Source organism: Nanorana parkeri, unplaced genomic scaffold (assembly GCF_000935625.1).
Source record: "Nanorana parkeri isolate BGI_ZX_2015 unplaced genomic scaffold, ASM93562v1 scaffold873, whole genome shotgun sequence".
Classification (NCBI taxonomy): Eukaryota; Metazoa; Chordata; class Amphibia; order Anura; family Dicroglossidae; genus Nanorana; species Nanorana parkeri.
Genome location: NW_017307141.1, coordinates 676,649 through 689,598, shown reverse-complemented (window position 1 = coordinate 689,598; position 12,950 = coordinate 676,649). Strand labels below are relative to the sequence as shown.

General features: G+C 38.8%; 1 protein-coding gene across 1 annotated transcript in view; it reads left to right on the top strand.

The window, feature by feature from the left end:
- Positions 1 to 12,950, top strand: part of TTC39C (tetratricopeptide repeat domain 39C) — a 70,579-nt gene that overhangs the window by 42,715 nt on the left and 14,914 nt on the right. Inside the window, exons 3-5 of the mRNA XM_018565682.1 lie at positions 5,266 to 5,393; positions 7,016 to 7,130; positions 10,923 to 11,277. Coding sequence (XP_018421184.1) covers positions 5,266 to 5,393; positions 7,016 to 7,130; positions 10,923 to 11,277 — 598 coding nt within the window. The remainder of the gene's footprint in view (positions 1 to 5,265; positions 5,394 to 7,015; positions 7,131 to 10,922; positions 11,278 to 12,950) is intronic.

Genomic DNA, 12,950 nt, shown 5'->3' with positions numbered 1-12,950 from the left:
TCGCGCCCCCCCCCCCCCCCCCCAAAGTTTAATACTACATTCCTGGCCAGCCAATCCTTAAGCATAAGCATTCTCACGTTTGTGGGGAGGAGGAGTTTGGTTACCCTTGTGCAAGTTTTAAGATAGTTAGAACTTTTTTGGGATTTTAGGGAGCTATGTTGGTAAGCTAGGGGTGTAGCTAGCACAAACAAGGTAAGAGCATGCACATTGTGGTGCTTTCTAGCAACCTTTCATGTTACTTTCATTTTTTGGAGGAAGTACAGGATCCTGTTAACGTTTTAAAAAAAAAAAACCAAGTGAAAGGAATCAAGAAATTTTATTTTTATGCATAATTCGAAATACATTTATGCACATTAAGGCAGCCATACCTAACTGCAAGTCTACTAGATTAGGCCTGCCTATGTTTTCTCCTGGTAAAAATAAACCATAGACCAGAGCTCTAACAGCATGACTGATTGGAAAGACCTGGTATTTCTGGGTCAAAGCTGGAGGTTTCCCACCTATGGTTATGATCTAGTAGAGTCCTGTTTCATTTGCGCTCTGGTAGCACCAGGACGTAAAGGTAAATTTCCCCAGTAAGAACACCAGACTTCAATAAACACTCAACAAAGGTTCTATCCCTTCCCCACTGTAGGCAAATCGAAGAAATATGTTTTAGGTAAACTTCTACTGTAAAGCGTATCTGAACCTAAAAACTAAAATGCAATGTATTGCAGCTTACCAAATCTTAAATGCGGTGGCTGCATTATTTTTTTTTTGTTTTAGGCTTTATTTCACCTGGTGATCCGGCCAGTAATTCTGTGATTTTTTTCAACTTTCTTTTAACAGACCAAGCTGTCTAGAAAAAATGTCAGAGGATTGAGACAAACCAGCTGGAAATTGGCTTTGCTAGCTGGAAATTGGCTTTCATTTGTCAATTAAGTCCCTCTAAATCTGCTAGTCCATCTAACACTACCCTCCCCACAGGGTGACAATGCTGCTGTCCAAACGTGACTCTGTTGCTCCTCCATAGAGTGAAATCACCCTCAGGCTAGGTTCACAACTGGGTGAAACCAAACGGATGGCGAAAAGAGGTACATGCACCTTTTTTCAGGGATTGCCACGTGGATCTAACACCATTGAAATCAATGGGACCGCGCGGCAATCGCTGTGTGCAATCGTGCAGAATCGCGCGGTCCTGGGACGAGTGTCCCAGGATCACCAATACCTGAACCTTCAGACAGGAAGTGCATTACTGGCTGGATCACCAGATAAAAATAAAGGGGAAAAAAGCCTAAAAAAAGAGAACTAATGTATCCACCACATTTAAGGACCGGTAAACTTCAACATATTCGTTTTTCATACACTTAAAAACACTTTTTAAAGAGAGAAAAAAAAACACTCTAAGGGGTGTATTTATATGTTGATAACATTCGTTTTTACAGTCGCACAAAACAAATGTACATGCAATTTCACCGGCTAAAGCTCTGCGGTTTGTTTATAAGGTGAAGGCTCCGAGATTTGTTTATAAGGTGAAGGCTCCGAGATTTGTTTATAAGGTGAAGGCTCTGAGATTTGTTTATAAGGTGAAGGCTCTGAGATTTGTTTATAAGGTGAAGGCTCTGAGGTTTGTTTATAAGGTGAAGGCTCTGAGGTTTGTTTATAAGGTGAAGGCTCTGAGGTTTGTTTATAAGGTGAAGGCTCTGAGGTTTGTTTATAAGGTGAAGGCTCTCAGATTTGTTTATAAGGTGAAGGCTCTGAGATTTGTTTATAAGGTGAAGGCTCTGAGGTTTGTTTATAAGGTGAAGGCTCTGAGGTTTGTTTATAAGGTGAAGGCTCTGAGGTTTGTTTATAAGGTGAAGGCTCTGAGATTTGTTTTATAAGGTGAAGGCTCTCAGATTTGTTTATAAGGTGAAGGCTCTGAGATTTGTTTATAAGGTGAAAGCTCTGAGATTTGTTTATAAGGTGAAAGCTCTGAGATTTGTTTATAAGGTGAAGGCTCTGAGATTTGTTTATAAGGTGAAGGCTCTGAGATTTGTTTATAAGGTGAAGGCTCTGAGATTTGTTTATAAGGTGAAGGCTCTGAGGTTTGTTAATAAGGTGAAGGCTCTGAGGTTTGTTTATAAGGTGAATGCTCAGAGATTTGTTTATAAGGTGAAGGCTCTGAGGTTTGTTTATAAGGTGAAGGCTCTGAGGTTTGTTTATAAGGTGAAGGCTCTGAGGTTTGTTTATAAGGTGAAGGCTCTGAGGTTTGTTTATAAGGTGAAGGCTCTGAGGTTTGTTTATAAGGTGAAGGCTCTCAGGTTTGTTTATAAGGTGAAGGCTCTGAGATTTGTTTAAAAGGTGAATGCTCAGAGATTTGTTTATAAGGTGAAGGCTCTCAGATTTGTTTATAAGGTGAAGGCTCTGAGGTTTGTTTATAAGGTGAAGGCTCTGAGGTTTGTTTATAAGGTGAAGGCTCTGAGATTTGTTTATAAGGTGAAGGCTCTGAGGTTTGTTTATAAGGTGAAGGCTCTGAGGTTTGTTTATAAGGTGAAGGCTCTGAGATTTGTTTTATAAGGTGAAGGCTCTCAGATTTGTTTATAAGGTGAAAGCTCTGAGATTTGTTTATAAGGTGAAAGCTCTGAGATTTGTTTATAAGGTGAAAGCTCTGAGATTTGTTTATAAGGTGAAGGCTCTGAGATTTGTTTATAAGGTGAAGGCTCTAAGATTTGTTTATAAATACACCCCCTTAAGTGATGGATATCAGCAAATTTGAAAATATCTGAATGTTGTGGTCTCAAACAAATAGAAAAGATGACAATATTTTTCAAGAATAATCTCAAATGTCCATGTATTTGCCCCATCATACTACAAGAGTCCTCATCATTTGGTACAGATTGGTTTAATAACTTTCATACTGTATATATGCAAACAAAACAACAGCCTATGGGAACTAAATTGATTTAAAATGAAGATGAGCCAGTGGTGAGCCATATTTTACAGTACACGATAAAGATCCTATCCAGTAATTGTATAGAGAAATATCAGCACATGTTACAATGTATACTTGTGCAGCTAACATGCGTCAGTAGACTACAAACCACATTCTAGAAATGTCACATTACCTGTATAGACCCAGGTATTTTTTTTAACATATATTTATGAATGTCACTAGAAATCCTTTCACATCAATTTAGTGGTCCTTATAAATACTGCTTGCTGTTTTTATGATTGGAGTGACGAGGTCGTGTGTGTGTTTAACTGGGAGTGTTGCCCATGGGTGACGAGGATATTGAACTGCTGTGACTGCACAGCTCAGCACTGACCTTGGTGTGCTCTGCTTAGTTCCCGGTCTAAAGATAGATACAGGACTTTGCATCTTACCTAAAGGCCACACACAATGCACACAGCTTGTTACTGAGTGAAGGGTTCATTTTTGAGAACTTAATGCTGCAGTATTTATCCCATCTCTGCTCTATATGTTATAGCTTAAAGTGTGCAGCCGTTTTACTTATACTGGGTTTTTAAGAGAAGCCAAGTACTGTCAGTTTGCCTTTTTCTCATCCGCCATCTCTACTTACAGTTTACTGTTCTTCCTTGTAAACAACACTTCAAAGATTCAGAGTGTTGTGATACTAGCACAGAATATATTTGCATCATTATGATCTCTGGTTCATTAATGCGAGGATGGAAATAAATTGCTTTCCAGTACTGACACTAAACTCAGGAGTTATATCTTAAAATGCAAGTACGCTAACTATTAACAAAAATGCATCTTATTTGTGTATCACTTGGCTGTAGATCCTCAAATCATCTCTGAATCGATGCTGACACTGTCCCTACTTCTGGAGTAGGGCTACTTTTGTTCCCCATGGGCCCTGTGTGTGTTGTAAAGTAGTCACCGCACCACGTTCGCTCCTGTGATGGACTACATTCTCACGTTTGGTTAACTTATTTGTATTGAAATTATAGGGTATCAGTTATAGTTATATTGAAGTTATAGGCTGGAAATGATGGCTACTTTACAACACACACAGGACCATGGGGAACAAAAGTAGCCACCCTCCAGAAGGATGGATAATGTCAGTACCAATTCAGAGATGATTTGAGGATCTATAGCCGAGAGATACACAAATAAGCTACATTTTTGTTAATAGGGTACATGAATGCATGTTTATGATTTAGCTTCTGAGTTTAGTATCACTTAAAGGGTCAATCTGTTCAAAAGTGGTTATTGGTGTTAGCTGGTGGACTACTGGCTTTTCATATCGCTGGTCTGTTTTTGTCCACCGTATAGGGTTGTAGTGTTCCCATTCCACTTGATGCATTTCCCTGATTATAAAATAAATTACAAATTCAACAGGAAGAATGGAACCCTCCTAAATGATTGTGGCAAAGGGTTGTATCTGGAAACTCTGTGCAGAGATGTTGTAAGTGGTGTTCCTTTTAGAGGACATTATACACTTTATAATTTTTATAATTATATAAAAAAAAATGTAAACTGACAATGACTTTTACAAATGAAAAAAGCAGCACTTGCTGCAATACGTAGCCCATATCTGGCATTGTTAGACCCAGACAACCCCATTGCCCCACTCCTTCTTCTAGGTTGATGTGCAGCATCATTCTACCCATATGCTGTGAACCCAAAGAACCTCCACCCTGAAAGTATGTTATCAAACTACCCCAGGTTCTCAGGGAATACTGCACAGAATGGAGCCACTTCTTTACATGGTGGCATTATCTGCAGCTCGAGGAAAATTTGGAAGAAAAGGACCCATCATTTCACATGAACAGACCAAAGACCCTTTTACTAGAAACCTTAGTTGCAGAAAACAGGACTTACTAACTTTTAAACATAGCCAACTCTACGGTAACTACAAACATATTAGCCAACCTTTTAAATCCGGAGAAGCTAGAATCTCTAGTTTTATTACATTGCATCTGTTCTTAGCGTCTACCATAAAGGACATCATGCATAGAAATGTCTGATGGAGAATACCTTGAGCATCACATATCAGACAGTTATTTCCCATTGCTATGTTGAAATCTGAGGGAAATCAGATTAGTTTCTCTGGAAAATAGTGCAGTTCTTCCCTTAGACACATGTAACATGATGCTCATTATAATCACGTTGTATTCCCAAGTAGACACTGATTAAAGCCTCGTGCTTTAGTAATGTCATGTGATTCATCGACTATCACATGTTTTTAACAATTACAATTACGTGGTTTAATAAATGTTTATTTATGTATTGTGCATATGTGTACAGAATGGTGCACAAATCTAGCTTTGAATATGATTTTGCATGCCGATTGACCTTTGAGGAGGAAAAAATGCAAGTGGCATGTGATGACTTGAGAATGACAGAAAAATTGTGCGAAAGTGATGAAGGTGTGATAGAAACCATCAAAAACAAGATCAAGAAAAATGTAAGTATGGCTATGATTGTATACAAATTGTAACTAATTGTAATTTTAACTGTGATGTGTCTAAGTGCCCTACGCTTACCATATAAAGTACCCAGTACAGACCTCAGATGAGGGGGAGAGCTCATTCAAGAGCAATTACCAGGTGAGTTAGTTTTTGTGTCCTCTTGGGACTGGTGGGCATTTTACCATAGACCTTAATGAATAGGCAGTCTAATTTAAGCACTTAGTAGGTAGCATTCAGGCCTGGTGGTTTACCCTAAAACACCAAGTGCTGCATTTTGGTAAGGCAGAGAGGGTGTTACATGTTTCCCCTATACCTGGAAGTACCGGTATTTTTCAGACTGCTGCCTATGCACCATAGAATAAAATGAACCTGTTACATTGTCTAGAATGGTTCACAACGTCCATGGCTCATAACATCCAGCTTTACAGTTATTTTGCTTTATTAGAAGTCATTGCAAGTTTCCTTTATATCCTTCATTCACAAGAAATGGAGCTTTGCTCTTTTCACAGCACTGTTTTTCCAAACAAGAAATGCAAATTAATTTCTGAAAAACATGCAAACTTGAAAGACAATGTGTTGCTTTGATGAAACCTCACATATGTCTTCAGCAATTACTACAGTGCTAGACTGATCTTGCTGACAGCGCTACAAAGTATCTCTGACTACCTTCCTTATGCCCAGTTTGGTGTTTCGCAAACTTGTTTATATTAGATATTACCAATGAATAACAATGTTTGTAGAGCTAATTTTAAAACATGGAGCAGTTAAATAGAGAAACACTCCTCATCAGTATTCATTAGTGACTTCTAGTTTATTCTTATTACAGCACATGAGTGCATTGAGTAATGTTAGTATTGCTCTTATCCAAATGTCTCATCTACTATAAGTGGTACATGGGCTTAGGATTTAGGTGTCGGAGTAGGTAAAATCCATAGAAGCTAACACTTCTGGTACTCGGCTTAAACTGCTTTGCTTCCTTACTAGTGCATGATAGCTACGGTGAGGATGTTGGACAGCTTCCAGGTACTATTTTAAAGTACGGAACAGAGGTGTCAACTTCTGTGGCCTACAGTGGCCATTTTGGAAAAGTGCCCTGACTAAAAAGATTCTGACTTTTAAGACCATGAATGTACAAGATACCCAAGAAGATTTACAGGTATTCCGGAGGTACTGTCAGTGGGGAAATGTTGGTGTCCATAGGTCTAATATACAGCCTGAAAAGACCCTCCTTAGACGTGTGACTAACAGCAGGGTTACAGGAGACATTGATCATGAGAGTGACACACAATAAACCTATTCTGACAGTGTACAAAGAACAGTAATGTTCAGGTACCCGCAGCATCCATCTTGACTTCTTTAAACTAAAGTAGGCTGAACAGTAAAACTGACTTCTGGTAGGTGGCTTTGACTTGCTTCACATTTCTCTCTGCCTTGTTTAATAAAGACAGATGGCCTCTGGTCTGTACTGGGGATCTGATGGTACTGATGATCATTCTGTGTGTTTAAATCTTTGTTTTTTGGGACTATGGCCTGTAGTATACAGTCAATCGTATGCCAGATCCAGATCTCGTTATAAAATCACATTAATAATGCTATATATGTTTTTTCTTTCCCACAGGTTGATGTTAGAAAGTCTGCCCAGTCTATGATTGACCGCTTGCAGAGACAGATCATTGTTGCAGACTGCCAGGTTTACTTAGCCGTGCTTTCCTTTGTTAAGCAGGAGCTGTCAGGTGAGTGTCCTGATTAAATGAGATCAACTATTCTCTGAGCTAGCAGAAGTATTAATAGGCTTGTGTGTCACAATGCCATTTCTTCTCTGGAAAATAGTTAGACTTAGCAGTAGTTAGACTTAATAGTTTTAACTATCTGCTCTGCTGGAATATTCCAATCGACACACAACTGTTGTAGAACAAAAATATTCAATACTGAACACTCAAATGTTGTATTAAAGGTATAGACATTTAAATGAAAAATAAAGAATTTCCCCATCCTTATTTATCTATTATGGTTTAAACTAACCATACACTATTGCTCATGATTATCATGAGCTAAAAGTGTAACTATTTTGGTCTTCCATTCCGGGTTGTACAGAAAGGATTCAGTTCCAGCTGGCTCTTTAGAGTTCTCTGGTACCTTGGCAGGGGGATCCTCAATTATTCCTGGCACAACTGCAGCAGGATGAACAGTGCTTCAGTTTCCAGTGTCACCAGCCTAGGACATAGAAATGCTGCAGCATCTGATCTGCTCTCTAATGGGATTCTTCATGGAATATGGAGAATTCATCTGGACTAGCGACCACTAAAGTTGGCTGAAAAAGCTGTGTCAGGGATGGGTTGAGCTGCTGTTAGTACAACTTTAGTCTTTTTTGCAGGAAAGCCATACATACAAACGCAAATCTCAACAATTTGAAACACGATTCAGATAGAGATGTGTAGTTTGTAGATTTCTTAGTGGTGCTTGTATTTAACTTATGTTTACACAGCCTTATTTGGTGTGGTCATTCTTAAGTTCGGAAATTCATAGTAAACATTAAGAATCCATATTTAACTAATTATACTTCAACATGGTGAATTCTGATTGGTTGATATTAGGGATGCACCGATAGAATTTTTTTTTGTATCGAATATGAGTACCGATACTTTGCTTTTGGTACCCGCCGATACCTAGTACCGATACCGGTGCTTCCGTTGGCACGGAGCCGGCTTTTCAAGCAATCTGATTGCCCGAGAAGCTGGTTCCATGCTGTTTGGCCGGCTTGATTGTGCTTGGCCGGGAAACCGGCTTCCCAGCCAATCAGCATTGAGCAGCCTTCCTGGCTAATCAGGAAGATAAGCGGCGAGTAATGATTCGCCTGCTGGCTTCCTGTTTGGCGGGGAAGCAGGCTCAATGCTATTTGGCCTGGAAGCTGGTTCAATGCTGATTGGCTGAAAACAGTTTCACAGCCAATAAGTATCGAGACGGCTGTTCGACCGGTAAGCCGGCTTCCTGGCCAATCAGCATCATACTGGCTTCCCAGCCAATCAGGAAGCCTGGAGGCAGGTCATTAATTACAGCTCAGCTTCCTGATTGCACGGGAAGCTGGTTCCATGTTCCCCTACGACACTGCCAGTCAAAGGAAATCTTCCTCTGACCGGAAGTACCAGTAAATACTCCGTATCAGCACCGATATCGATACTAGTATCGGTGCACTCCTAGTTAATATGGATTACGCTTTAAGTGACAGTTTTACATTCATTCAGGCTCATTCAACAAAGAAGTGCAATGAAAATATGGAATCACAAAGCAACCAAAGACATTTCAGTTTTCTATAGTAACATTAGTAAAATGGATTCTCATTAGTTGTTGTCTGTGCTTTTTGTACATTGCTATATTCCAGGCTAGTAAAAAAAGTATTCTGATTGCTTTGTGCAGGATAGAACACTTTCCACACTGCTGTTTATCTCTGCGAAGTAGCCTAAAGCTTCTGCAGCAGCCTCATAGACCAGGAAATGAATGTTATCATACACATGCAGAAAAAAAAGACAATCTTGTTATTAAGCACTGTGTGAATCTCTGATTATACAAGTTGATTAAAGCTTGCCTACTGATAGTGTTGCCTTGATAGAATAGATGTTGTGTCGTTAGAGCTCTGACATCCGAATTATGTACCTCCTTAGAAAATTGCGAATTTCCACTTATTTTTAATTTTTAATAAAATAAGAGAAACCTTTTTTGTGTGGCTGCTCTTTCAGCAAATAAAGGGAGTTTAGCAGTTCACCGTTTATATACGCAAACACAATGAAACTGCTCCGGTTGTAACGTCTCTTACAAAAGACAGCGCCTAAGGTTTAATGAATTAATTATAAGCTATGCACTTTAGAGCATTACGATGCCAGCATTGAGCTGTTTAGAAGCTATTTGCATGGCAATTTAATATAAATATTCATCAGGAAATCAAAAGCCTGCAAGAGTTTAAATCTACACACCATATAAAATAATTGTCAATCTTCTAATGTGTGTGGACCGTGTATACTGTTTGTATGTGCACTGGGTTTTACCAGTCCTCATTAATTGCTGAGGCAAGGTATAGTTCATCTGCTCTTAACAGACATGGGAGGTTGTCATTTTGTAAGCAGGTTTAGTAGGCCAGAGGTAAATGGCTTTGCTTTGTAAAGTAATTAGTATAATTTGATGGAGGTTGCATTGATAATGTGCACATAACTGAGAAGGGACAGGTTCATTTCAGTAGAAAGGACTAGAATTGAAAAGGTGGTTGCAAAGGTCTTGTCCCTCAGAAACTAACTAAACATATCAGCTATGGTAGAGTCACACTCTGCCTGCATAGAAACTCCTAATTGCATAACCTCCACGGTGGAGATTCCCACTCTGCCCTTACCATGAAGTCTCACTTCTCCTATAGGAGTTTCAATCTTTCAACTGCATTTTACAAAAAAATTAGAATACATAGAAAGATCCTATAGAAACAGTGAGACATTTTATATTCGGCAGCAGGTAGGTGGAGATCTAACCACTGAAATACATAAGGCATCGGAGAACCTGCAGTCTTCCTGTTGTTGAAATAATAGGCATGGGTGGATTAACCTTGACTTGTTGGAGTCAAGGTTTTATTGCTACCTGTGTCCTTATTTGGGAAAGGTCCTATTTATTTAAAGGGTGTCATGAACAGAAGTGAAGGAAAATATCCCCACTTCCTCTCTATTTGTTGTGTTTCATGGCACAGGCATAACACAGTAACACCTTCTTAAAACAGAAGGTATTCACTTGTCTCATTCAATCACACTGCAAATGTGGCCTAATAGTATAGAGCCATTCATTCCAAACTGCATACTTATGTTTCAGGCTTTTTGACCATCATTAGTGCAGTGTATGGAAACTATGGCTTCTATGGAGTAGGGATCGACCCAACAAGATAGCATAACAGTACAGCTTATGGTAAGAAAAGACTAGTCCCTTCTCACCATAACTTGTATGATTATATTGTCCCAAAGGGCATCTAAGAAGAAATAAAGTGAGGGAGAATCCTCCAGTGTGGACAGACAGCAAGATAGACAGCAAGAAAAACATATCTTCTAGCAGAGTGAGGAAACTTTGGAAGCTTTGTTAAGATTTTATAACTGCCTGTGCCCTCACAAGGGAGATTAATCCTCACTTCCTGTCCAAGTGAAAGGTGTCCGACAGAACAGAAAGAGAATAAATATCTCTTTTGTGGGGGCACAGATAACATTTTAAACCTGACTCTTCTAATTCCTCTCTATCCAAAACGAAAACATTTTTTGGGATATAGTTGGACATTTAGATCCAACCTTGGACTTTTTTTGATTGTTTTAATTTTACTGATTTAAAAACAAGGAGCTCCACATAGTGAATACGTCCTTTCTACACAAGGAAACTAGACTATAAATGGTTGTATAAGCAACATTTCCAGTTTCACTTCTTCAGAATTTTGTTTGTTTTCAATGGAAATAATGAGCCAATATGCCTTTGCTTATGTTGTCTTTTCCATTGTTTTTTTTTTTTTTCAGCTTACATTAAAGGTGGTTGGATCCTGCGCAAAGCATGGAAAATTTACCACAAATGCTATATGGACATTAATTCTCTTCAGGAAATGTGTCAGAAGAAGCTGTCTCCGGAATCCTCGCCCTCTGATGCCGCTAATGATAATCACATTGCTGCTGAGGGGGTCACAGAGGAGGCTCTGAACAGACTGAAAGGTGCTGTGAGCTTTGGCTATGGACTTTTTCACCTTTGCATATCCATGGTGCCCCCAAACCTGCTCAAAATCATCAACTTGCTGGGTTTTCCAGGAGATCGTCTGCAGGGGCTGTCTTCACTGATATATGCAAGTGAAAGTAAGGACATGAAGGCCCCTTTAGCTACGTGAGTAGCTATATTGCAATGCTTAAGTAGTTGGTATAGTGTTTACAGTAAGTAGTAACCAGTATATGGAATAGAAAGCAAGGAACGTTAACAGATAACTTAACTCTATTGTTTCTTACTGCTTGGATTCATGAAGTGAGGACAAATGCAAGGCCCACATGGCAGCAGGTGGCCCTCTTATGTTTGCTTTGTTCCCTAACCTGGCTTCTGGTACACTACCACTGATGTGATCAATGGTTACCTCCTCCTGGTAGTCCCAGCAAGCAGTGGGTGAAATGTAGAAAGTTCTTCACTTCACTTTTTGGACTTGTCATGCAGTATCTGTTAACATGAAATGCCTTCTTGTTTTATGCTTTGTATAGACTATTGTACTAGCCTTTTGGTCAACTGCAGCCAAGTGACATATTGTGTGAGCATATCTTTTTTATTACACAGGGGTAGTTCCATAAAAAATAAAAGTCCTTTAGATAATTAAGACCCCTCTTTTTTTGTTATTGAGGTGTCCCTTTAACTCCTAGAACTGACTTTCATGATATCAGAAGCAGTGATCTTACATTCTCATAACATAGCACCGGCTCGTGTATTAGAAATTCCAGCTTATCGACTGAAATGTAATGGCATGCTAAGTGCCAGCATTTCTTTATGGGCAGAATCTGCTAAAATATGTAAATAAAATTGGGGGCAGTGTAAACTCTGTGATCCCTGACCTGTGGTTTCAGTGATCTGAGTTTTTACATTTTTTATGGAAATCCCCTTAGGAATTCTAAAATCTTGGGTAAAATATATTAGTGTGCACTACACTTTTTCAGATCCTTTCATACATGCATTTTATATTCATTAATTTTTAGGTTTATAAAGTTGAATCTTTCACATGCTGTAAAGTTACAGTTTTAAAGAAATAAAAGCACTTTTACTTAAATGTTTATGATAAGCTCATGTTAAATAGTACTAGATGGTCTGGATTGACTAAACAAGGCAGATCTTTGTTATCATTTTAGAAAGTTTTCTATCCATCCATACTTTGATTTTGGATATTAAAGTTAAAGTGGACCTTTACCCCCTTTGACTAAAAATCATATCACCATACAGCTCTGCATGCTGATATGAAATCATCTTACATTCATAAGCTAACAAACACATTTCTATTTTACTTAAATGTTTTTGTTTTCTACCTCCTGGTCCACTTTGGCACAAATGATGTAATTGTGGTTACATCGACTCGAAGGTTACAACAGCAGACCATTACTGGGAAATCTCATCTGTAATCTCATGAGATGATGTGCATGGTCTTATGTCCTAGTCACATGTGCCAGAGTTCCAGGAAGCAAAGGGAGATCTAGTAAGCCGCCCTTAGTTAAAATGGCCACGGTCGGAAAAGACTGGGGAAGAAAAAAAAAAAAAGTTTTGCAAAGAATAAAAAGCCGGCAATTATCTATAAGGATCTGTTTGTAGATTACAATTACTAAGCATTTCTGAAGGTGCCTTTGGTGTTATTTTGAAGATATGGATAAAGTTCCTCTTTAACTAAGCTTAGATAAAGGAAACGTGATATCTTCTATACACTGCTGGCTGAGTTTTAAGATCTTTGTAAGTTCTAAAGTTATTATAGGGGGAAACTGGGAGGTTCTCAGCGGTGAAAGAGAAGAAATAGTAAAACAGCAAAAAAGTATTTC